This window comes from Budorcas taxicolor, chromosome 16, assembly GCF_023091745.1.
Source record: "Budorcas taxicolor isolate Tak-1 chromosome 16, Takin1.1, whole genome shotgun sequence".
NCBI lineage: Eukaryota > Metazoa > Chordata > Mammalia > Artiodactyla > Bovidae > Budorcas > Budorcas taxicolor.
In genome coordinates this window covers 65,462,472-65,486,550 of record NC_068925.1, presented here as the reverse complement: position 1 = coordinate 65,486,550, position 24,079 = coordinate 65,462,472, and the positions used below count along the sequence as shown (strand labels likewise).

General features: G+C 39.1%; 1 protein-coding gene across 2 annotated transcripts in view; it reads right to left on the bottom strand.

Moving 5' to 3' along the window:
- The window catches only part of SMG7 (SMG7 nonsense mediated mRNA decay factor), an 83,858-nt gene that overhangs the window by 48,116 nt on the left and 11,663 nt on the right, over window positions 1–24,079 (bottom strand). For both annotated transcript variants that reach the window (XM_052654150.1, XM_052654151.1), the window contains exon 2: window positions 5,260–5,398. In XM_052654150.1, coding sequence (XP_052510110.1) covers window positions 5,260–5,375 — 116 coding nt within the window. In that variant the 5' untranslated portion in view covers window positions 5,376–5,398. The remainder of the gene's footprint in view (window positions 1–5,259; window positions 5,399–24,079) is intronic.

Below are 24,079 nucleotides of genomic sequence, written 5' to 3'. Positions count from 1 at the left end.
AAAATCATCATGCCTTAAGTAATAAAACAGCACTATTTAAAATATAAAGCTTTCAAAATACTAAATATATTGTCTGTTTGTAAATAATAAAAATTAAGCACTTCTATCAAACAAGAAAAAAGAAAAAGCCATTTAAAGGCTAAACAAAATCTGAAACATTCAGTGATAACCAAATATGTTTAAAGCCAACCATCTGAAACAATATTCTTGGAGACCATGGGTGAGAATCAATATCTATAAATACATTTAACACATTCTAATGCACTGCTGCTGCTGCTAAGTCACTTCAGTCGTGTCTGACTCTGTGCGACCTCATAGACGGCAGCCCACCTGGCTCTGTTGTCCCTAGATTCTCCAGGCAAGAACACTGGAGTGGGTTGCCATTTCCTTCTCCAATGCGTGAAAGCAGAAAGTGAAAGTGAAGTCGCTCAGTCGTGTCTGACTCTTCGCGACCCCATGGACTGAAGCCTACCAGGCTCCTCCGTCCATGGGATTCTCCAGGCAAGAGTACTGGAGTGGGGTGCCATTGCCTTCTCCTCTAATGCACTAGGTACACTAAAATAGCTAACACTGTATTTAGCACTTATTACTGCCACATTGTTCTAAAGTAAGGGTTTGCCATAAAGTAATCATTTAACCCTCACTATGTACTATTACTGTTCCCACTTTATAGCTGAAGAAACCTAAGGATATAGAGGTTAAGTAACATGCCCAAGGTCATCAAGTTAGCAAGTAGTAGAGGCAGCAATTCAACACACTGATTCCAGAGACTAACTCCTAACCACTGCATCACAGTTCTTCTCTTACACAAGATTGTAAGGGGGGCGGGGGGTGGGGAAGGGGGGAAAGGAATGTTTGATAATAAAAGCCCAGAGAACTGGGGCTTTCAAAAATTAAACATTTTACAGTAATTTTTTTTATAATGTCACTAGAGGAAAAAACTAGTTAATGGTAATTTTCTTTAACAAATAGCTTGATTATACATACCACTGATGCAACAATGCAAGGTAACGAATACAGAATAATCTCTCAAGATCACACATTATATTCATGGCTTAAAAATATACAAGATATTTCCAAGTTAGGGGCAAATACAGTGGAAGATTCCTTTCACCTGGATGAACCCCCTTCCATCTCTGAGAAGAACATAGGAATATATAAGCCAATGTCCTCTAAACTCACAGTTGAGGAGAGGTGAATTAGTCTCTTATTTTGGGAAGCAACACTAATTTTTTTTTTTTTTGAAATTCAATAAAAGCCATAGCACGTCTTTTTTCAAGATAATTTACTTATTTCCATAAAGTACTAAGGAGTATTCAGGATACGAGTAGCCATCAGTTATGACCATAAACATAATAACCTGATGATAATTATTTGTGTTAAATAACAGGTCAGAGAGTAGACACTAGAAGGCAAGTATGTGCTTACAAACGCAGATGCACATACACACACACACACATTCCTGAGACCTTTAAGGTAACATCAAATCTCACGGACATTCCTGAGATCTTTAAGGTAACACCAAGTCTCACGGTATTCAGTTCAGTTTAAGTTGCACAGTCGTGTCTGACTCTTTGCGACCCCATGAATTGCAGCACACCAGGCCTCCCTGTCCATTAGCAACTCCTGGAGTTCACTCAAACTCACGTCCATCGAGTTGGTGATGCCATCCAGCCATCTCATCCTCTGTCGTCCCCTTCTCCTCCTGCCCCCAATCCCTCCCAGCATCAGGGTCTTTTCCAATGAGTCAACCCTTCGCATGAGGTGGCCAAAGTACTGGAGTTTCAGCTTCAGCATCAGAAAAAAATAAATCGTGCTGCTCTACTGTTGGATCTCACATAGAAAAATAACACCTAAGGAAATGCTGTTCCTAAAGGAGCTTCTCAGTAAGAGAGAATAAAACTACGAGCTTGCTTTCTCTCTCTGTGGCACTTCCCAGTCTGGCACAAGCTTTCGAATCTCCCGACACTCCACTGCTCTGTATTACAACATTCACTCAATAATCTGCACTATTTGAACATGTGTACCTAGTTTTACAAAGGCTCAATTCTGGTCTAGGAATCTCAAAGCATGAGAAGGAATTACTCTTCCAGGCAGAGAAAATATCACAAAAGAAAAACAAAGCTAAGCCAGTGAAGGAGGCAGACTGACGCATCAAATGCAGGGTAGGAAGCTACAGATGAGCCGGAGAATCACAGCAGACTGCAGACTGTGAGGCCGTGGATGACATGTTAAGGAGCTCAGGTTCTGTCTTTTAACTACTAGGAAATCTATGCTGGGTTTTAAGCAGGGATACAGCATTGTCAGAATTGCCTTTTTAAATGATTACAACAAGATGCATGGAAGACGGGTTTAAAAGGGCAAGACTGGAGGTAAGGAAGTGAAGGAAATGAATGGATGGAAATGAAGTGGAAGCATGAACGGATGGAAATGCCTAGATTCAAAAATATTTGGAAGTAAAATCAGCAGAAAGTAAAGCAGAGGAAACCATCTAAAATCAATCCCAAATTCTTGCCTTGCACATCTGGGTATCTGACTAAGAGGCGGTGAGCAAGCAGACACTTAAGCAGAGATGAGTGTCAAGCACAGGGGAGACATCAAGACTACGGACACAATGCTGGAGTGATCAGCACACAGATGGCAGCTAAAACCATGGGAGTAGCTGTAATTGCCCAGAAAGGCAGAAGGGTGGTGCGAGTTCCCTATCTTCATTCTTAACAGGCAGATAAAAGAATGAAGAACACCAAGAAGAAACTCACAGGCACAGGAGGGCAAAAGAAGAGGATAAACAGAAGGGTAGTCAACAACATCACAGGCAGTAGATAAGTACTCTAAGGACTGGAGGGTGTGCTGGATTTAGTGCAGTAAGGGTTAATGACTGCCTTGTCAGAGAAAGAAACAATGTCAAACTGTAGGGAGAATGAGGAACAAGTAAGAGGGAGAAGTTTCAGTCAACTCTTAAGACACTGGGCTGTGAAGAGAAATAAAAGGGGGCCACGGGTAAAAAGTTTCTTTTTTTCCAATGGGAAAGACTTGAGCATGTTTAGAATGAAGAAAAGAAGCTAGCAGAAATGAATAGGTTGAAGATATAGGAAAGAACAAGAGTGATACAGCATGCTTCTGGAAAAGATGGAAAGACATGAGAATATGAAAAGACAGGACGCAAGACTAGCTTTCAAAGAGGATGAAATTGAAGGAAAGTAGCATTAGAAAGAATTGTGCTAGGAAAATTTGGGAGTGGGGCAGGGTGGAAAGATGTCCAGAGAATTCACTGCTACACCACCTCAAGTTCGGAGATAACCAGTGTCTAAAATTAAGAGGCAGATTAACTGAGGAGAATGGTGAACCTATGGGATAATAACAAAATGAACAGGCAAAAGAGCTGAGAAAAAGTGATGAGTACAGTACAGATCACACACAACGAAAAAACGTGAAAAGACAGTGTTCAGGACTATATCCCCAGCACTCCGAATAATGCCTGGTATGTCACAGCTGTTCACTACAATTTTGTTGAATTAATGAATGGTAAAATGCGTATCATACTAAGGCAATTTTATGTAACACAAAATGATACAGAAGAAAAAAGACTTAGGTCTGAATCTGGGTTTATATTAATAGTGCTACCTTGGAGTTTCAAGAAACCTCATCTTCCTCATCTATAAAACAGGGATACAAGCTCCCTTTCAGAGTTGCTACCAGGAATAAACAAAACAGGTAAGTTTCATACAGGAACATAGGTGATAACTCCAAGTTGTTGTTGTTGAGTCACTAAGTCATGTCTGACTCTTTGGCCATGGACTGCAGCACGCCAGGCTTCCCTGTCCTTCACTATCGCCTGGAGTTTGCTCAAATTCATGTCTACTGAGATAACTCCAAGAGAGAGGGTTAACCTGTGACATGAATACTTCAGTGACCACCAAATTACTTTTGAGTTACTGACACAGGATCCTTTCTGAAGCAACATACTAGGTTGAAGACGGCAACGTTCCAAGGTGGAGGTAAAAAATCCTGGGTCATCTATCACCACGTAACGCTAAGTAACAAGAGAACCTGAATGTTGTAATGACCACATTCTAGTATGCACAGAAAATAAAAACAAGAGATTAATATGCAAAAACTGCAAAGGACTTACATTATTGTATTTTTTGTTTCTCCTCAAACATCAGTTTTGATTATATAAAACTTAAAGAAAAACAGTTTAAAGTTGGATCCGCAAACACACTTTTCTCCTCTCTAAACATTAGGCTTTGATCATACAGCTTAGGCAAACAGTTAAAAGCCTGACACGACAGCACATGGAGCAAAGCAAAATTACAGAACGCCATCGAAGCTCATCTCCTAAGAAGTAAGCAGTGGCTTACATAATAGTACAGGTGACCATTTACTATTTGCCAGGTGCAGTTTATGTGCGACAATATACTATTAAACCTTTAATTCTCACAAGAAATCTACCAGGTAAGTAACAGTACTATTCCCATTTTTCTGATGAGGAAAAAGTTAAATAACCTGCCCCAAATCACACAACTGGGAAGTGGCAGTTTGGGTTCCACCCTGCAGTCTGGTTCCAGAGCTCATAAGCATTATACAACAAAGCAAGGCTTCTGGAATGGCCTGGCTCTAGGTGCCTCTGTCATGGTTTCAACTTGTAGGGACAATCAGTACTTCACATTTAAAAGTCTCATCTCTGACCCCAAGCACCTTCACACTATCATTTAAACTGATACAAGCCACTGTGAGAGGAGTTACCAGCTCACTGTGTGGTTGGAGAGGGCTTCTCTTGCACACCACCATATACCTATTTCTACAGGCATCTAGAAGGCCTGACTGTATGCAGGCTAACATAACAGAAGCAAGAACTGAGGCTCCTTGTATTCAAATGAACTGCTATATACGTAATCCAAAACAGGAATTTTTATTCTAAAGGATAGTCCACCACAAGATAAATCCCCTTTGCTTGCCATAAACATTCAGAGACCACGTACACAAACATAAAATTTACATTTACGTTACTAAATGTGTAAAATTTTTCTTTGGACTGTAAGATATAAATGCTCATGACAAAGTAAAGACACAAGGTTCTTATGAGGCTGCATAAGTTAAAACAAAAAAATCATTAGTACTCCCTCCCCCATTCCGGCCAATATCAAATGCTTCCAAAAGCTTCTAATTCTTCTACTAGTGTTCACAGTATGTGAGTACTTTAACATATCTCTAAAAGGAATACAAACATGTAGAAATCCCTTGTAATTTTTATCCTACCTAATATTACTTGATTTCAGATGCTCCTCTGATTTCAAGTTTCCGGTCCTCATCTGGGACTTAAATGAAACGTTTTCTCCCACAATGACTATCTGCAAGAACATCCAATTTCTCATAAGGTAGAATGGTTTAAGACATTCTAGATAGAGGAGAGGAGGAAAATATGAGTTAACCCACAATAACAGAGAACCCTCTTAAAGAAAGTTAAATTATTTTCTCTTTAAAATGATCAATGTCAAAGGCAAAAGGAAAGATATCATGGCTTTTTTCCTTTTTATATTTAGTTTCTGAGAGTACACATTTTAAAATTCTGTTTTGTATATATCTAAAATTCTAGTTTGGTATCCAACTGTTATTCTAATCTCTCTGCCTGAAAGCTGAGTGGTCTCTAAAGGACAAACAGGTATCAGTTACCCAGAAAGGTTCTTGTGGTACCAAGGTTCAGGAGCAGATGGCTGGTCCAAACTGGACTACGTATGGAAGGAAAACCATGTAAAGCAATTAAACCACAATTATAGAAGGTACAAAAAAAGCTTACATTCTGAGACCAGCTAAAAGGTAGGTATTTAGATATTCAGTCACTCAATGAACAATGTATGCATGCTAAGTTGCTTTAGTCATGTCCGACTTTTTGCGACCCTATGGACTTGTGGCCCACCAAGCTCCTCTGTCCATGGGATTCTCCAGGCAAGAATATTGGTTGCCATGCCCTTCTTCAAGGGATCTTCCCAACCCAGGGATTGAACCTGCGTCTCTTAGGTCTCCTGCATTGGCAGATGGGTTCTTTACCACTAGCACCACCTATGAACCCCTAATGAATAATAATTTGGTTATTTCTCTGTACTACACAGTGTTAAGGACTAGGTAGACAATGATGAAAAAAACATTATAGCTCCTACCAGATTTAAATTCTAATGTGGAGACAGCCCAACAGGAAAGAGGAAGCAGTAGAAGGTAGTGGTTAAAGGCATGGGCTTGGATATCACACTGTACTCAATGGCATGCTGGGAATAACTCAAGCCACTTGCGCAATTTCTTTCAGACACCAATTTAACTTAAAGATTTGGGCAAAATAAATTGAGTAATTATTATTAAATACTGATAACTGCTTACATTTAAAATTATTATGTGGCAGATTCTATACTAAATGCTTTACACATTGATCTCACAGAATGGGAAAATAAAATGTCATAGTTAAGTATCATATTCAGACTGCCTGGGTTCAAACCTCACTCTGCTATTTACTAGCTGTGTAACTTTAGGAAAATTACTTCTCTATGCCTTAATTTTATCAGCAGTAAGAAGGAGATAATAAAAGTACCCACTTCAGTGAGATGTTCTGAGGATTAAATGAGGTAACAGAAATAAAACCTCTAGGATTGTTCCTTGTTATATAAGCCCTCAAAAACTGTTATTATTGTCATTATTATCATTATAGGTATTATTAATCTTCCCAACAATCCTAAGATGTAATTGCTATTATTATCTTCATTTTAAAATTAGGAAATTGAAGCTAAGAATGCACATTAGTTGATTCTAGAATAGAAAACAAAGTTATTCATAATTTTAAACAATAAAACATCAATTATTAAGAGAAATCTCAAACATGCAGGAGGCTATACAGACTCTGGCTTCATACTTCCAACACATATATTTAATCACCTGTTACTTTAGTTGTACTTTAGTGGAAAAGACTAGGAGAAAACACTTCATGACAAAACCTAAGTTCACTGGTACAGCATGTTAAGTCTCATAGCTTCCAACTATATATGTTAGGACCCAATAAAACCAAATTACTTTTAGTTCCCTGCTATTTTGCCCCACTGCATCTTGATTCATGCTTTCACTCAACCTGAAATGCCTTTCCCCTTCCTTCTTTGTCTGGTTAACCCCTTTTTGTATTTTAAGACTCAGCAACTCGTGTTAAGAGGGACTTGGCTTGGCCAAGCATTCCCAGTGAATCTTAATGCCCACTTCTATAACAGCACTCACAGCACTATGATGAAGTTATTCATTCACACATTTCCTGCACTAGAGATTATTTATTCTATTAGATGATGTAGGCCAGGAACATGGTTTTCAACACTATTGGATTCAACACTTAAAAAAAAAAGACATTCTTTGCAACAATGCTTTTATCTTCCTGAAATAAAATACAAGATGATATAAACTATTTATTTAACACATTAAAATGAATAACTAAATGCCTTCTACAAGGAAAAATAGAAAGAAATTTTTAATAATACCAGTATCACAATAAACAAATGGTCAGGTAAGACTATTCTTTAAGAAATAATGAAGTTATCAATGCTTGTACATAACATGTGGCTTGTGGTATCTCAGTCTCCCAGACCAGAGACTGAAGCCAGGTCGATGGCAGTGAAAGTGCCAAATCTTAATCACTGGACCACTAGGACTTCCTATATATACTTTTAAGAGAAGGTTAACAGAATTCCAAAGACAGGGAAATGAAAGTAAAAATCTGAGTAGACATTAGAATTAAAATGAGTTTCAATGTAAGTAACAGCCAATCAAATTTACTGGAAATGCAAAGAGAAAAATAACCTGACATGGGGACAGCATGACAAGACAAAGTATAAAGAGCTGACCTGAAGAAAATAAGGGTGTGACTATATCCCTTAATAGGTAAGCAGGAAACTAATACAATGTTGGAAAAAGAAACAGTAACAGTTCTTTATGTAAAACACCATATAAATTTAGGTTAGGGAAAAGTAAAGTACAACTTCCCAATCTGGAATATAACATGGGATATGGACAACTTAATTAACCCAGCCAGCAACAGTAGTAAGATACTGTCTGATTTAACTGAATAAAATAATCTGTACATTATTATGGTATATCTAGAAATTTCTACTTCTGTGGTGTCCGAAATTTAAGAGATATATAAAAAAGTCAAATCTGACTTTTCCACCCAAGAACCATTATTTAACCTGTACTTCCAGACATCAGTTTATCTAGTCAGGTTCCTTTTTTCTTTATTATTTACCTATTTGTCTAAAGAAAGGGGTGATGCATTATAATCAAATAATCTAACAAATCTGATACAAATCATAGAGGGCCTACAGCAGACATGAACCATACCCCTCCTGGCATCTGCACCATTGTGAACTCTCTTCACACAGTGACCTTGGGGTTGGCCGTGTGACTTACTCTGGCCAATACTTCAGAAGTGAGACACAAACGAAAGCTTGACAAGCCCCTGTGCATCTGGGCTTGCCCTTCTGTAACGCCTTCACAATGTTATGAAGCAGAGGAGACAGACGACTTGGAAAGAGGAGACCCCATTTTCCCAGCTATCACAGGCATCCCAGTTGACAGTTCTGACATTTGAGTGAGGCCATCTTGGACTATTCAGGACACTGAGCCACTGGATGACCAGTCATCCAACTTCACCTAGATAGTCTGAGAGAGGGGACACCTTTGGACATTCTGAGCAAAGAACCTCCATGACCTAACCTCGATTTTAACATGTTCCACTGAGCCACTATGTCAAGAATTTACTGGCTTGAACCAGTAGGCAGCAATGGAGAGAATAAAATGTGACTGGACTTTGACCAACAGGGTTTGCTCAGAGAAATTTTAAAGAGAGAGAGAGAGGCAGGAATCAAAAATGATTCATGAGGATTTGTCATTTACTAGCTAAAGATAAAAATAGGGTAAAGAGTTCATTTTGGACAACAATGCTTGGCACATGGTGTTATATAAACCACCGCTATTATTTTTTACGATGACGATAACTTTAAGACATTATACATCCATGTGAATGTATACTAGCAGTTATTAAATAATCTGACATTTAAAGGAAAGATATGTAACCACAGAAATCCATCTTGGGAGTCATCAGCACAAGGCAAGAAATGACAAGGGAATAATAAAAAGACAATTAATGACCATAGAGAAAGGAGGGAAACTTGAAGTTCTGTGGTGTAGTGGAAGCCAAATGAAGAAAGAGCTTCAAGAAAACAAGGTAGAATCAGTAAGTGCTGCTCAAGCAGCAAGTAAAATGAGGCCTGAGAACTGACTACTGGATTCAGTATGTGGAAGTCACTGCCGATCTCGTTAGGAACAATGTGGGCAGTAAAGTGGGAGCATCAGCCCATGGACTGACATTAATGGAAAATAGGAGGAAAGGAACAGAGACTAAAATTGAGTTTAGATGCCTTTTTCTAGGCAGGAGAGGCAACAGAGTGAGGGTCACAAGTTTTTAAGATGGAATATATGTTCTTTTACGGGATGGAATAGGATAAATAACAAGAGGAGGAGTCAATGGAGAAAAAAAAAAAACAAAAACGGCTGAAAACAAAGTCTCAGGAATGCCACAGGGGGTTATACGAGTTTGTTTAAATATAATCCAAAAAAAAAAAAAAAAGGCAAAAAGACCCCTGAATGAAAGAATAAAACTTGAAGTGAATTATATACAGAAAGACAACTAATAATCAGTGACTAGGGTGAATGGCAAGTGGATTACATAAAGTCAAAGTGAAGTCGCTAAGTCATGCCCGACTCTTAGCGACCCCACGGACCACAGCCTACCAGGCTTCTCCGTCCATGGGGTTTTCCAGGCAAGAGTACTGGAGTGGGTTGTCATTGCCTTCTCCGGAGGGGCCTCTAGGAGGCCTGAGTAACTTCAGAACAGGGACTGGATTACATAAACCATTCTCAATTTAACTTTCATAGCAACCTGAAGTAACTACTATTTTCTCAGTTTTACAAAGAAACAAAGACTCAGAGATTTTAGGAAACTTCCCCAAGATCACAAAGGTAGTAAATGCTAGGACTGAGGTTCAAATCCAAGTGTATCAGAATTCCAGAACCTTGCTGTTGCTATTCAGTCGCTAAGTCGTGTCCAACTCTTTGTGACCCCATGGACTGCAGCATGCCAGTCTCCTCTGTCTTCCACAGAGTTTGCTCAAATTCATATCCATTTGAGTTGGTGATGCTATCTAACCATTTCATCCTTTGCTTTCAATATTTCCCAGTATCAGGGTCTTTTCCAAAGAGTCAGCTCTTCACATCAGGTGGCCAAAGTATTGGAGCTTCAGCTTGAGTCCTTCCAATGAATATCCAAGGTTGACTTACTTTAGGATTCAGTTCAGTTCACTGCTCAGTCATGTCCAACTCTTTGAGACCCCATGGACTGCGGCACGCCAGGCTTTCCTGTCCATCACCAATTCCCAGAGCTTGCTGAAACTCATGTTCATCAAGTCACTGATGCCATCCAACCATCTCATCCTCTGTCATCCCCTTCTCCTTCTTCCTTCAATCTTTTCCAGCATCAGGGTCTTTTCTAACGAGTCCATTCTTCACAGCAGGTGGCCAAAGTATTGGAGTTTCAGCTTCAGCATCAGTCCTTCCAATGAATATTCAGGACTGATTTCCTTTAGGATGGACTGGTTTGACCTCCTTGCAGTCCAAGGGGCTCTCAAAAGGTCTTCTCCAACACCACAGTTCAAAAGCATCAGTTCTTCAGCACACAGCTTTCTTTATAGTTCACCTCTCACATCCATATATAACTACTAGAAAAACCATAGCTTTGACTAGATGGATCTCTGTCAGCAAAGTAACATCTCTGCTTTCTAATATGCTGTCTAGGTTGGTCATAGCTTTTCTTCCAAGGAGCAAGCATATTTTAATTTCATGGCTGCAGTCACCATCTGCAGTGATTTTGGAGCCCCTTAAAATAAAGTTTGCCACTGTTCCCACTGTTTCCCCATCTATTTGCCATGAAATGATGGGACCAGATGCCAAGTTTTTTGAATGTTGAATTTTAAGCCAACTTTTTCACTCTCCTCTTTCACTTTCATCAAGAGACTTGCTGCCATAAGGGTGGTGTAATCTGCGTATCTGAGGTTATTGATATTTCTTCCAGCAAATGTGATTCCAGCTTGTGCTTCATCCAGCCCGGCATTCTGCATGATGTATTCTGCAAGCAAGTTAAATAAGTAGGGTGACAATATACAGCCTTGAGATACTCCTTTCCTGATTTGGAACCAGTCTGTTGTTCATGTCCGGTTCTAACTGTTGCTTCTTGACCTGCATACAGATTTTTTAGGAGGCAGGTAAGGTGGTCTGGTATTCCCATCTCTTGAAGAACTTTCCACAGTTTGTTGCGATCCACACAGTCAAAGGCTTTGGCATAGTCAATAAAGCAGTAGTAGATATTTTTCTGGAACTCATCTTGCTTTTCTTGATGATCCAATGGATGTTGGCAAAATGCTTTAGGATTTACTTGTTTAACCTCCTTGCAGTCCAAGGAACTCTTAAGCACTAGAGTCTTCTCCAGCACCACACTCTGAAAGCATCAATTCTTCAGCATTCAGACTTCTTTATGGTTCAACTCTCACATCCACGTATGACTACTGGAAAAACTATAGCTTTGACTATACATACCTTTGTTGGCAAAGCTTTTTAATACACTGTCTAGGTTTGACACAGGTTTCCTTCCTAGGAACAAGCATCTTTTAATTTCATGGCTTCAGTAACTGCCCACAGTGGTTTTGGAGCCCAAGAAAATAAAATCTGTCACTACTTCCACATTTTGCCCTTCTATTTGCCATGAAGTGATGAGACCAGATGCCATGACCTTAGTCTTTTTTAATGTTAAGTTTCAAGCCAGTTTTTTCCCTCTCCTCTTTCACCCTCATCAGGAGGCTCTTTAGTTCCTCTTTCTGCCATTAAGAGTGGTATCATCTGCCTATCTGATAACCTAAACTTCACTTATTCATCATTCCATAATACAATACAGACCTCAATTTTCAAAAATTCACATATTCAGAGTTACATTGTGAATATATTATTGCTTATGATTTTATTCAGAGTTTGCCTTTTCAAAAGCTTTAATTTTTAAAGCTTCTATTCAACATAGACCATTAAAAAAAAGTGAGAAAGCAAGCTAATGTGTATGTGTATACATAAACACATACAAAGGCTTTACACTCAAAACATATTAAAGAGAACTCAGTAATAAGACTGGAGAAGGAAATGGCAACCCACTCCAGTGTTCTTGCCTGGAGAATCCCAGGGACGGGGGAGCCTGCTGGGCTGCGGTCTATGGGATCGCACAGAGTCGGACACGACTAAAGTGACTTAGCAGCAGCAGCAGCAGCAGTAATAAGACAATCCAATTTGAAAAATGGGCTAATGATTTAGATACTACAAAAGAAGATACGCAAATGGCCAATAATCACATGAAAAGGTGCTCAAAATCTTCAGTCATCTGAAAATGCAAGTCTACAAGATACCAATGCATGTGCATTAGAATGGTGAATATCAAAGAGATTATCAATACCAAATATTGAAGGAAAGGATATGGAATAATTAGAACCCTTATAATACTACTACTGCTGCTGCTGCTAAGTCGCTTCAGTCGTGTCCGACTCTGTGTGACCCCATAGGTGGCAGCCCACCAGGCTCTGCCATCCCTGGGATTCCCCAGGCAAGAACACTGGAGTGGGTTATAACACTGCTACTAAAGAATGTTATAATCATGTTGGGAAACAGTTTGGTAATTTTCATAAAGTGGTACATGTACTTACTATATGACCTAGCAATTCCACTCCTAGGTGTTTACCAAAGGAAGTGAAAACATGTCCATGAAAAGACTTTTATATTACATTCCTAAAGCTTCATTCACAGTAGCAGAAAAGTAGACACAACCCAAAGGCTCATTAAAAGGTGAATGGATAAACCGTGGCAGTCATATGATGAAATAGTTGTTGTTCAGTCACTCAGTCACGTCTGCCTCTTTGCAACCCCATTGACTATAGCACATCAGGCTTCTCTATCCATCACCATCTCTGGGAGCTTGCTCAAACTCAAGTCCATTGAGTCAGTGGTGCCATCCAACCATCTCATCTCTGTCTTCCCCTTTTCCTCCTGCCTTCAATCTTTCCCAGCATCAGGGTCTTTTCAAATGAGTCAGTTCTTCACAGCAAGTGGCCCAAGTATTGGAGTTTCAGCTTCAGCATCAGTCCCTTCAATGAATATTCAGGACTGACTTCCTTTAGGAAGGACTGGTTAGACCTCCTTCCTGTCCAAGGGACTCTCAAGAATCCTCTCCAACACCACAGTTCAAAAGCATCAGTTCTTCAACGCTCAGCTTTCCTTATGGTCCAACTCCCACATCCATACATGACTACTGGAGAAACCACAGCTTTGACTAGATGGACCTTTGTCGGCAAAGTAATGCCTCTGCTCTTTAACATGCTGTCTAGGTTGCTCACAGATTTTCTTCCAAGGAGCAAGCATAGGCTGCAGTCACCATCTGCAGTGATTTTGGAGGCCCCAAAATAAAGTTTGTCACTGTTTTCACTGTTTCCCCATCTATTTGCCATGAAGTGTGCCATGATCTTAGTTTTTTAAGCCAGCTTTTTCACACTCTTCTTTCACCTTCACCAAGAGGCTTTTTTAGTTCCTCTTTGCTTTCTGCTGTAAGGGTGGTATCATCTGCATATCTGAGGTTATTGATATTTCTCCCAGCAATCTTGATTCCAGCTTGTGCTTCTCAACAATAAATAGGAACAAACTATTGATTCATGCAACAAAGAGGATTATTCTCAAAAATATTATGTCAAAAGAATTTGGACACAAGAATATGTACTGTTACTATTTCATTTATGAAGTTCTGGAACAAGCGAAAGTAATCTTTTGTGATAAAGGTTAAAATAATGATTGCCTGAGACACAAAGAAACAAGTAGGGGTAGGGGTAGGACTGACTACAAAGGGGCCTGGGTGAACTTATTTGAGGATTTGGAAATGTTCTATACCTTAGCTAGGGCAGTGGTTAGAGGTATATGTTCATCAAAATTCATGACTGTGCACTTGAAGTGAGTGTATTTTCATTATATATAATGAGTACCTCAATTAATGTGATTTAAAACAGTATACACATGATCATAATCTGATTAAATTCATTACCTGTATATGCATAAAATGCATATCATATATTCATAAAAAAAGATTGGACAGTGTGAACAGTGCTGGTGGCAATTTAATATTACAGGTTTTTATTGTAACATTTTAATTTTGCTCAATGTATAATACCTTTACAACAATAAATGACTACTAAATATATCAATGTCCTAATAAGCCAATTATTAAATATTTTAAGGTTAGAATGCTTTCTGCATAGAAAGCTTTCACTAGTCAGACTAAAATAATTTCTAATAAATAAATATCCTTTCCCGTTAAGTTTAAAAGTACTTCATTTCTTCCAATCTAAATTTCCTTTGATCCTGCTATTCCCCTCAAGCACCCACCCTAATCCTTGCCTCTAAACTTTGTTAAAAGACAATATGTAAGTACTGAGTTCACTTTCCCATTATCCCATCACTTTTAAACTTTCAATTAGGTGTCCATCTGTACCACTGTAACACATTTCTCAAGAGTTAACAATGACTTTGCCCAATCTAAGGGCCTTTTCTCAGTCCTCATGTTTCCTGAACTCTGCAGTATTTCTCAATACTATATTGTATCAGCGTTCTTTCAAACTTTAGCCCACATCAAAATCACTAAGAGATTTATATAATGATTGCTGGACCTTATGCTCAAAGTTTCTGATTCAGCGAGTCTGAGACAGGACACAAGAATTTGTATTTCTAATAAGTTCCCAGGTAATGATGAGTGCTCCTAGTCTGGAGACCACTTTTTGAGAACTACTCTATTAGCGTAAGCCTTCATTAAAGCTTTCTGCACACTTAGCTGACCATTCTTCTTCACAGTTTCCTGATCCTTCCTACCTTTTGGATAGATCATTTCGTGCCTCTTTCTGCTTCCACCCATCTAGATTAACAAAATCATTAAGAATGAAAGTTAAGCTTTATTATCACTTGGCACCTGTTCCCTAAGTGTCTAACCCTAATACCCTTATACTTCTATAATTCCTTCCCATATCTAACATGACACACAATGAAAACCTAAAAGCACTACTTTTATTCAACCCAGTATTGAAAGTCCCAGCTGCAGCAATCAGACAAGAAAAAGAAATGAAAGGAATCCAAACTGGAAAGGAAGAAGTAAACCTGTGCAGGTAACAAGCATGATATTATACATAAAAACCATCAAGGAAACCAACAAAAAAAACCACTGGAGCCCATCAATGAATTCCATAAAGTTGCAGGACACAAAATTAATATACAAAAATCTGTTGCACTTCTAGACACTAACAATGAATTATAAGAAAGTGAAATTAAGGAAACAATTTCATTTACAACTGCATCAAGAGAATAAAATACCTAGGAATAAGCCTACCCAAGAAGGAAAAGGACTTGTACTTGGAAAACTGAAAAACTAAAGAAACTGAAGACAACATAAACAGATGGAAAGAATTAGTATTGTTAAAATGACCACACAATTCAAGGCAAGCTACAGATATAATGCAATCCCTATCAAAATACCAATGGCATTTTTCACAAAACTAGAACAAATAACTTAAAAATTTGTACAGAAACATGTAACACCCTGAAAAGCCAAAGCAATCTTGAGAAAGAACAGAGCTGGAGGTATCATGCACCCTGACTTCAACTATATGACAAAGCCACAGAAATCAAAACAGTATGGAATTGGCATAAAAATAGTCACACAGGTCAATGGAACAGAATAGAGAGCCCAATAACAAGCTCACACACTTATGGTCAATTAACCAACAAGAAAAACTGGACAGCTGGAAAAATTGTGCTGGAAAAATTGGACAGCTACATGTAGAAGAATAGAAGTAGAACATTTCCTCATGCCACACACAAAAATAAACTCAAAATGGACTAAAGACCTAAATGTTAAGACTGGAAATCAGAAAATGCTTAGAAGAAAACATAGGCAGAACACTTTGACACAAATTATGGCAATATTTTGTTAGATGTGCCTCCTAAGGTAAAGGAAACAAAAATAAATAAAATGGAATCTAATTAAACTTAACACATTACTGACCAGAGACATAATACATTTTTTGTTACCCAAATATCACTTATTGGAGCGTTTCAATATTCACCAGCTACAGGCGTTAGCTTCTGCAAAAATCCCCTGGTCAACAATGTGTTAAAAGCTTTTGCACAGCAAGGGAAACCATCAACAAAATGAAAAGGCAACAGACAAATTGGGAGAAAATATTTGCAAATGATGTGACTCACAAGAAGTTAATTTTCAAAGTATACAAACAGCTCATACAACTCAATATCAAAAACAAAAACAAAAACAAAAACCTAAAAAACGGACATAAAACTTGAATAGACATTTTTGCAAAGAAGAGATATGGCTAGCCAACAGTCACATGAAAAGAGGCTCGAACAACACTGCTAATCATCAAAGAAATGCAAATCAAAACCACAATGAGAAATCACCTAATATCTGTCAGAATGGCTCTCATTAGAAAGACCTCGAATAATAAAGGCTGGTGAGGATGTGGGAATTTATATCCCCATTTCTGGTGGGAATGTAAACTGGTACAGCCACTGTGGAAAACAACGCGGAAGTTCTTCAAAAAGTTAAAAATAGAGCTACCACAGGATCCAGCAATCCCACTCCTGGGTAAATTTCCCAACAGAGCAAAAACTCTAGTTTGAAAAGATAAATACATTACTTTGCCGACTAAGGTCCGTCTAGTCAAGGCTATGGTTTTTCTAGTGGTCATGTATGGATGTGAGAGTTGGACTGTGAAGAAGGCTGAGCGCCGAAGAATTGATGATTTTGAATTGTGGTGTTGGAGAAGACTCTTGAGAGTCCCTTGGACTGCAAGGAGATCCAACCAGTCCATTCTGAAGATCAACCCTGGGATTTCTTTGGAAGGAATGATGCTAAAGCTGAAACTCCAGTACTTTGGCCACCTCATGCAAAGAGTTGACTCATTGGAAAAGACTCTGATGCTGGGAGGGATTGGGGGCAGGAGGGGAAGGGGATGACAGAGGATGAGATGGCTAGATGGCATTACTGACTTGATGGACATGAGTTTGAGTGAACCCCGGGAGTTGGTGATGGACAGGGAGGCCTGGTGTGCTGCGATTCATGGGGTCGCAGAGAGTCGGACACGACTAAGCAACTGAACTGAACTGAACACCTCAATAAAAAAATTAAATGTTGGTAATAAGCAGGATCTCATATGTTACTAGTTAACATTTACTGAGTGTTGGTATTGCTCTAAAGTTGTACCAGGACAATTAAGAGAAAGCCCTTCCCTCAAATGATATCAGGGAATAGTGAACAAACATAAAGTAATCTGATCAATGAAAGAGACTGAGAATAAAAAGAAACATCTTGTCATTTATCTGACAAAATTCTATGATGACTCAAAGATTTTCTGCGAGGGACTTTTCAAAGACAATGTGAAGTAACATGAAAGAAAAAGTTCAGACTGTGAGTTAATAGAGGAAGATTGCCCTTTATCTTGAGTAAACTAGTCTTACTCACTTTCAGGTGACTATGTGTTTAAGAAGAAGAAAAATAGTTAATTCAAAGATGTCAGGCCACATATGAAACCTTCAGTAATCTGTTACTGTTTTAAAAAGCCACACTGAATTTTCCTTTTAAAGTAACTTATCCACGGTTTGAATTTTGTACATGTAAAACTATGTTCCTTAGTATCAGAAGCTAACATCTGAATATGTCTATGTAACAACAATATAAAGTCAATAAGGAAAAGGCAACTCCAGTTTTCTTTACTTAAGCTGCCAAAACTGGCAAGTCATTTTCCACTTGTCTGATTAGCTCAGGTGGGTTAGAACTATTTTTACTGATAACAGCTGGTTCTCAGTATCCCCAAAGTCCTGGGAAATACTGTATTTAAGCAGCAATACTGAAGAGGAAAACTGAAGAAAGAACAGCTATAACTGAGAGAAGAGTGGCAGACCAACTAGTCAGTCCTGGTTCATTAGTTTATTAATAAATTAATTTCAAATACAGAAGAAAAACAATCTTCCCTAGTTCCCCTTAGTAAGCACTCTGAGAAATTAACCTGCCCTCTTTCTTATATTTCACACACAAAAAATGCATTAGGAAGCTTGAGACTGATGAGATCAGTTTGTTCAGACTATATATTCATATTTAAAATACACATATTTTATGTAAGCATATAATAATAAACACAAATAAAACAAAAAAGCAAAATCCTACAATCTCAGGCAAATAGGAAAATAAAACTATAGAAGTAGAGTCTATATGATACAGAGTTAAAAACGTGGATTCTAAAGCCTGATTCCTGGGTTCAAATCATGGTTCTGCTACTCTATATATGACCTTGGACTTAACTATTCTGCCTCTTTCTTTGATTTGCTATAAAATGAAGCTACTAATATATACCTCATAGGGTTGCTGTGAGGATTCACAACTGAAGAATGTTTGGAATAGTAAATAACAAAAATAAAACTGTTGGCTTATTAATCAGGTCAAAAGCACAAATCAAGAGCCTCTCTCTTTAAAGTTATCACACCTTACTGCTACTCTATGAAAGCTTCAATATTAAAGGTGAAGAAACAAAAAGTACATTAGCATTGCCAGATTACAGGTGACTGGAAGTCAGTCCAGAACCCATAAGGCAGAGTGTCTAGGGCATAATCATTAACCTCTGACACTAAGTCGTGTCCAACTCTTTGTGACCCCATTGACTGTAGCCCACCAGGCTCCTCTCTCCATAGGATTTTCTGGAGACGGTTGCCATTTCCTTCTCCAGGGGATCATCCTGGCCCAGGGACTAAACACCTGTCTCCTGAACTGTAGGCAGATTCTTTATCCACTGAGCCATCAGGAAGCCTGCATAATCATTAAGATGCCCTTCAAAAACAACAAACAGATCAAAATGATTCCTAAAAACTTTTTATAAAATCACAAACAAAAACAATAAAGGGTATATGTATATAGCCACAAAAATCAGGATAGACTGTACGTATTTCCTAAATATTAGTACAACACAAACACAAGTAAATCCTCCCACAAAAGAAAGCAATTCCCTGTTATCATTTAAAGTGAGAGAAATATTTATGGTAATAAACTTCTGAGCACTTTCATCACTTGTAGCATCACAGCAGCTGCCAAAAATAGTGGAGAGGAAAGAAGGCCATCTTAGGTATGAAAGAGCAGTGGAGTAACAGGTAAAGGAAAGCAGGGAACTGGCAGGTTTTATTAGCTTGGTTTTGCATTATAACATTTTCAAACTCCTTTCATAGTACATGGCTGTCATTCGCAGATTCTAAATGTTCCTCTCATTTCGTTTTACCTCACTTGGGAATCTGGATATCTGAAATAACTAACATAAAGGAAGCAATTACGGGACTTCCCTGATGGCCCAGTGGTTAAGAATCCACCTGCCAATGCAGGGGACTACAGGTCGATCCCTGGTCTGGGGAGACCCCACAAGCCTCAGAGCAACTAAGCCCGTGAGCTCAACTACTGAAGCCTGTGTGCCCCAGCGCCTGTGCTCCGCAGCAACAGAAGCCACCGTAATGAGAAACCCCTGCACTGCAACTAGAGAGTAGCCCCTGCTCGGCACGAGACGGACCAGGTGCAGCAAACGAGGACCCAGTGCAGCCTTAAATAAAGAAATAAAAATCTCTTGAAAGAAATTATGTCCACACTCAGGTCTAAAATTTTTTAAAAGTAACTCATAATTATCTTCCATCTGACCACCTCTCTAGCCTATGTCCTGCCATTCCTCCACATACACCCCTCACATTAGTGTGTAGGTCACAATACCTTTGCAAAAATGTACCTTTCATTGGAAATGATCCTATGAATAGTCTTCAAGGCTCTTGGAATTTTCCCCACATAACAGTTTATAACACCCATCATAGTATCCTCAGTAACCCTATTTCCTTAAAATCAATTATCTAAATAAACTGCTACAATTAAGTTCTGTTTCTAGTTCTCTGAGAAGATTAAAATGGCCAGAATTCCCTGGTGATCCAAGTGAGGACTCAGAGCTTTTACTGCCAAGAGCAGTGGGTTCAATCCCTCGTCCGAGACTAGGTGTAAGCCTCATGGCACAGACAAAAAAAAAAAGTAAACAAATAAATAGATTAAATAATAAAATTATAAAATGGCCATAAGTCCAATGCACTTGTATTCACAGAACTGTCCCTGATCCAGTGATCTATTATAGCTCCAGAACTTAGTATGTGCTGTGCTTAGTTGCTCTGCCATGTCTGACTCTTTGTGATCCATGGACTATACCCCACCAGGCTCCTCTGCCCATGGGGATCCTCCAGGCAAGAATACTGGAGTGAGTATCCCTTCTCCAAGGGAACTTCCCAACCCAGGAATCAAACCGGGGTATCCTGCATTGCAGGTGGATTTTTCACCAGCTGAGTTACCAGGGAAGCCCACAACTTGGTATAGGTAAGTTCAAATAAAGGGGAAAAAAAAAAAACTAATGAAATTCATTAAAAATAATTTAGGACAACTCCATAAGAATGTGAGGTTTTTATATAACAAATAATGCACTGCTACTACTAATAATAGGTCAATTTACCGCTTCTTTTCTTAACCCAGGTATAAGGCACCATGCTAAGAACTATTACTGCGTTATCTAATTTATTTCTTTTCAAACCCTAGGAAACATATTATATCCACTCCACCACTGAGGAAACTGGAATCAAAACAATAGATAACTTACCCAAGATCATACAACCAGTTTTCAAACCCAGGGCTGCCAGAAAGTAAAGGCCTTGCTCTTAAATCACCATACCGTTAAGTGCTATACTTGGCTAATGCTCATATTTGGAGTATCAGGCTAAACTTTTTGATAATACAGCTCCATTTTAAAAGTAAAGTAACACACTGATAGGATACAATTTTTCAATATAAGAATCAGTCTTTACTTAACAAGAAAAAGCAGAAAAAAACCAAATCCAAACAGAGTTAAAAAACAAAACAAAGCCGCGGAAACACAGAGACAGAAACAAGGCCAGAGCAAAGAGTCATAACAGACGGGAGTAAACTGAAGTGCATTCATGCATTCATCCAATGAACATTCATCAAACATGCAAAGATCCCACTATGTGTCAGGGACCGTGGAGGCCTTAGGGATACAATTACTAGTCAAACAGTCCCTGAGCTCAATTTAAAAAATAAGTAAATGAGAGTCTACGGAGTTAAAAGCAGAGAAGCCTTTGGTGACCTGACCAAGCACAGTTTCAGTGGAAAGGCAGAGGCAGAGGCCAGAGAGCGCTGGGTTGAGAAGTCAGCACAGACCGTGGTTTCAGATGATGAACGGGGAAGGTGGATGGCAGAGCGAACGCTAGGGAAGGACAGGGTGAGGGAAGCCTGCGCAGATGCTTACAGCAAAACAGAGTCCCAGTAAAGAGGGAAAGGGCTGGACATAAAAACAAGGATGAGACCCAAAGCACACACACAAAAAAGCCCACCTTAATAATGAGGATGAGAACCTTTCCCTTTCTAAGAGGGACAGAAGCAAGAACTAGCAGAAGGAATAGGAAGCAGATCCATCCCACCAGAAGGCTTTTGTTGTTATGTCCACATAGAGGCCATCTGCTAAAAGTTGAAAAACTTCAAGAAAAAAAAACTAAAAGTTTAAATTAAAAGTACTGGGAAGAAACTAGCAAAACAGAGGGAAAAAACAATAGATATTAAAGTGGTAGTCTATGCATTTCAACAATTGGCCAGTCTGTAATTTTGTTTTCCCCAGCAACGCTATCAATTATACCCAAAGAAGTTTATTTTCAGAATCATTCAGAGTGAATTTTCCTAGACTGGGAGAACGAGGAGACTGAGGACACTGGTAAGACAGTTAAAGTAGTATCTATAAAAGGGCAGAAGAGAAAAACAGGAGGAGAAAGGAAAGAAAAAACCAGGAAGTGACTAACAGCGAGTAAGTTTGGAATCTACACTGGAAGTCCTGAACAGAAGCAGCTGGATTAGAGCAGGTCAGGATGTGGTCAAAGTGAAATGGGCGAATGTAGGACTTTAGAAGTACAAGAGTCCTGAAGAATAACAAAGTCTGAGGTACAATATGGGCATATGTGAAGGTTACCATGTTAAAGAGAAATAAGAGATCAAAGAACAGGAAAAGGACTGCTGCGTCTTAAATGAGTGTTCCAAGAAAACGCCAGTCCTACGAGACGTGACATAGCTTTGGAAACACAAATCTCTATCTCCCTCTTGAAGGTTCATAATACATATTAGCATATTATAAGCTATGAGAAGTCCTAAATAAAGAATCCAGTTTAATTCTGTATTCTTATTTTGCCTTGGAAATACTGAGACTCCTAACACACATGAATTGGCCACATTCAGCAGAACACAGTTTGGGAAATGCTGGAGTACCGGATAGGCTTGTCTATGTGTGTGCTTAGTTACTCAGTCATGTCTGACTCTTTGCCACCCCATGGACTGTAGCCCGCCAGGTTCCTTTGTCCCTGGGGATTTTCCAGGCAAGAATACTAGAGTGGATTGCCATGCCCTCATCTAGGGGATCTTCCCAACCCAGGGATTGAACCCAGATCTCCTACACTGCAAGCAGATTCTTCACTGTCTGAGCCACCAGGGAAGCCCTTTCTATGTATAAAGACATCAAAGAATCTGCTTCCAAAAAAGGTGAAACATCAACACGTGAAATCTTCAATACTGGTGAGCACGTACAGAAAAAGTTACCTGGGGCCAGAATAAACTGTACCGCTTCCCAGGGGGCACAGTGGTAAAGAAGCCACCTACCAACGCAGGCTATGCAAGAGACTATGGCTCGATCTCTGGGTCCGCAAGATCCCCTGGAGAAGGAAATGGCAACCTGCTCCAGTCTTCTTGCCTAGAGACTTGCACGGACAGAGGAGCCTGGTGGGCTACAGTCCACGGGGTTGCAAAGAGCGGGGCATGACCGAGCACAGAGACACAAACTGTACAAACCTTTCTGGTACTATCCACCATGTATTGTCTCCCTACCACTGCTGTAATGTATTAGCACAAAATTAGTGGCTCAAAACAACACAAATTTTATTCTCTTATATAACATCCGAAAGTTAGAAGCCTAAGTGAGTCTCAGTAAAGCAAAATCAAGGTATAACCATGGCTATGCGGCTTTTTGGAGGTTCTAGGGAAGAACCTGAGTTTGGGCTTCTTCCTGGTTCTTGAGACCACCTGCAATCTTTGGTGTACGACCTGCTTCATTCCAACAGGATGCTCTCTCTCTCTGGTTCTGACTCTTCTGCATCTTTCTTCCACAGTTAAAGGGTTCTTGTGATTATACTGGGCCCACCAAATAATCCATGATAATCTCCTTATTTTAGAATTAGCTGATTAGCAATCTCAATCCTGCCCCCGCCCCCATAACATTCTACAGGTTTGGGGGATCAGGATGCAGATGTCTTTTGGGAGGCTCATTATTCTGCCTACCACACTTAAAATATTTTAAACATGCACACCCTGTCATTTGTATGTGTGTACCAGGATGCTCATTACAGTATTTTTTTTAAATAATAATAAAGTACTGGAAACAACATACATTTTCATTGTTAGGAAATCAGCTTAGAAAATTATGGCACTCCTATAATTTTCAGCATGCTGAGGTTTTCAATGATGTTATAGACATATAATTATGAACACGTCTTTGATACAATGTTCAGTGAAAAAAAATTATAAAACTATATGGTTTAGCCCAATCTCTGTTGTTAAAACTATATACATACATACATATGTACAAGTATATGAAGGTTAATATACAAATAAACTGAAAGGCTATACAACCCTGCATGGTAGGGTGACTGTATGCCTACAACACAAGAACTCAAACTGTGTATGCGTGTGGAAGTGCGAAACTTACACCCTAAGAAACGTTTTATACCAAAATTCATCTTATGGTGGTTCTCT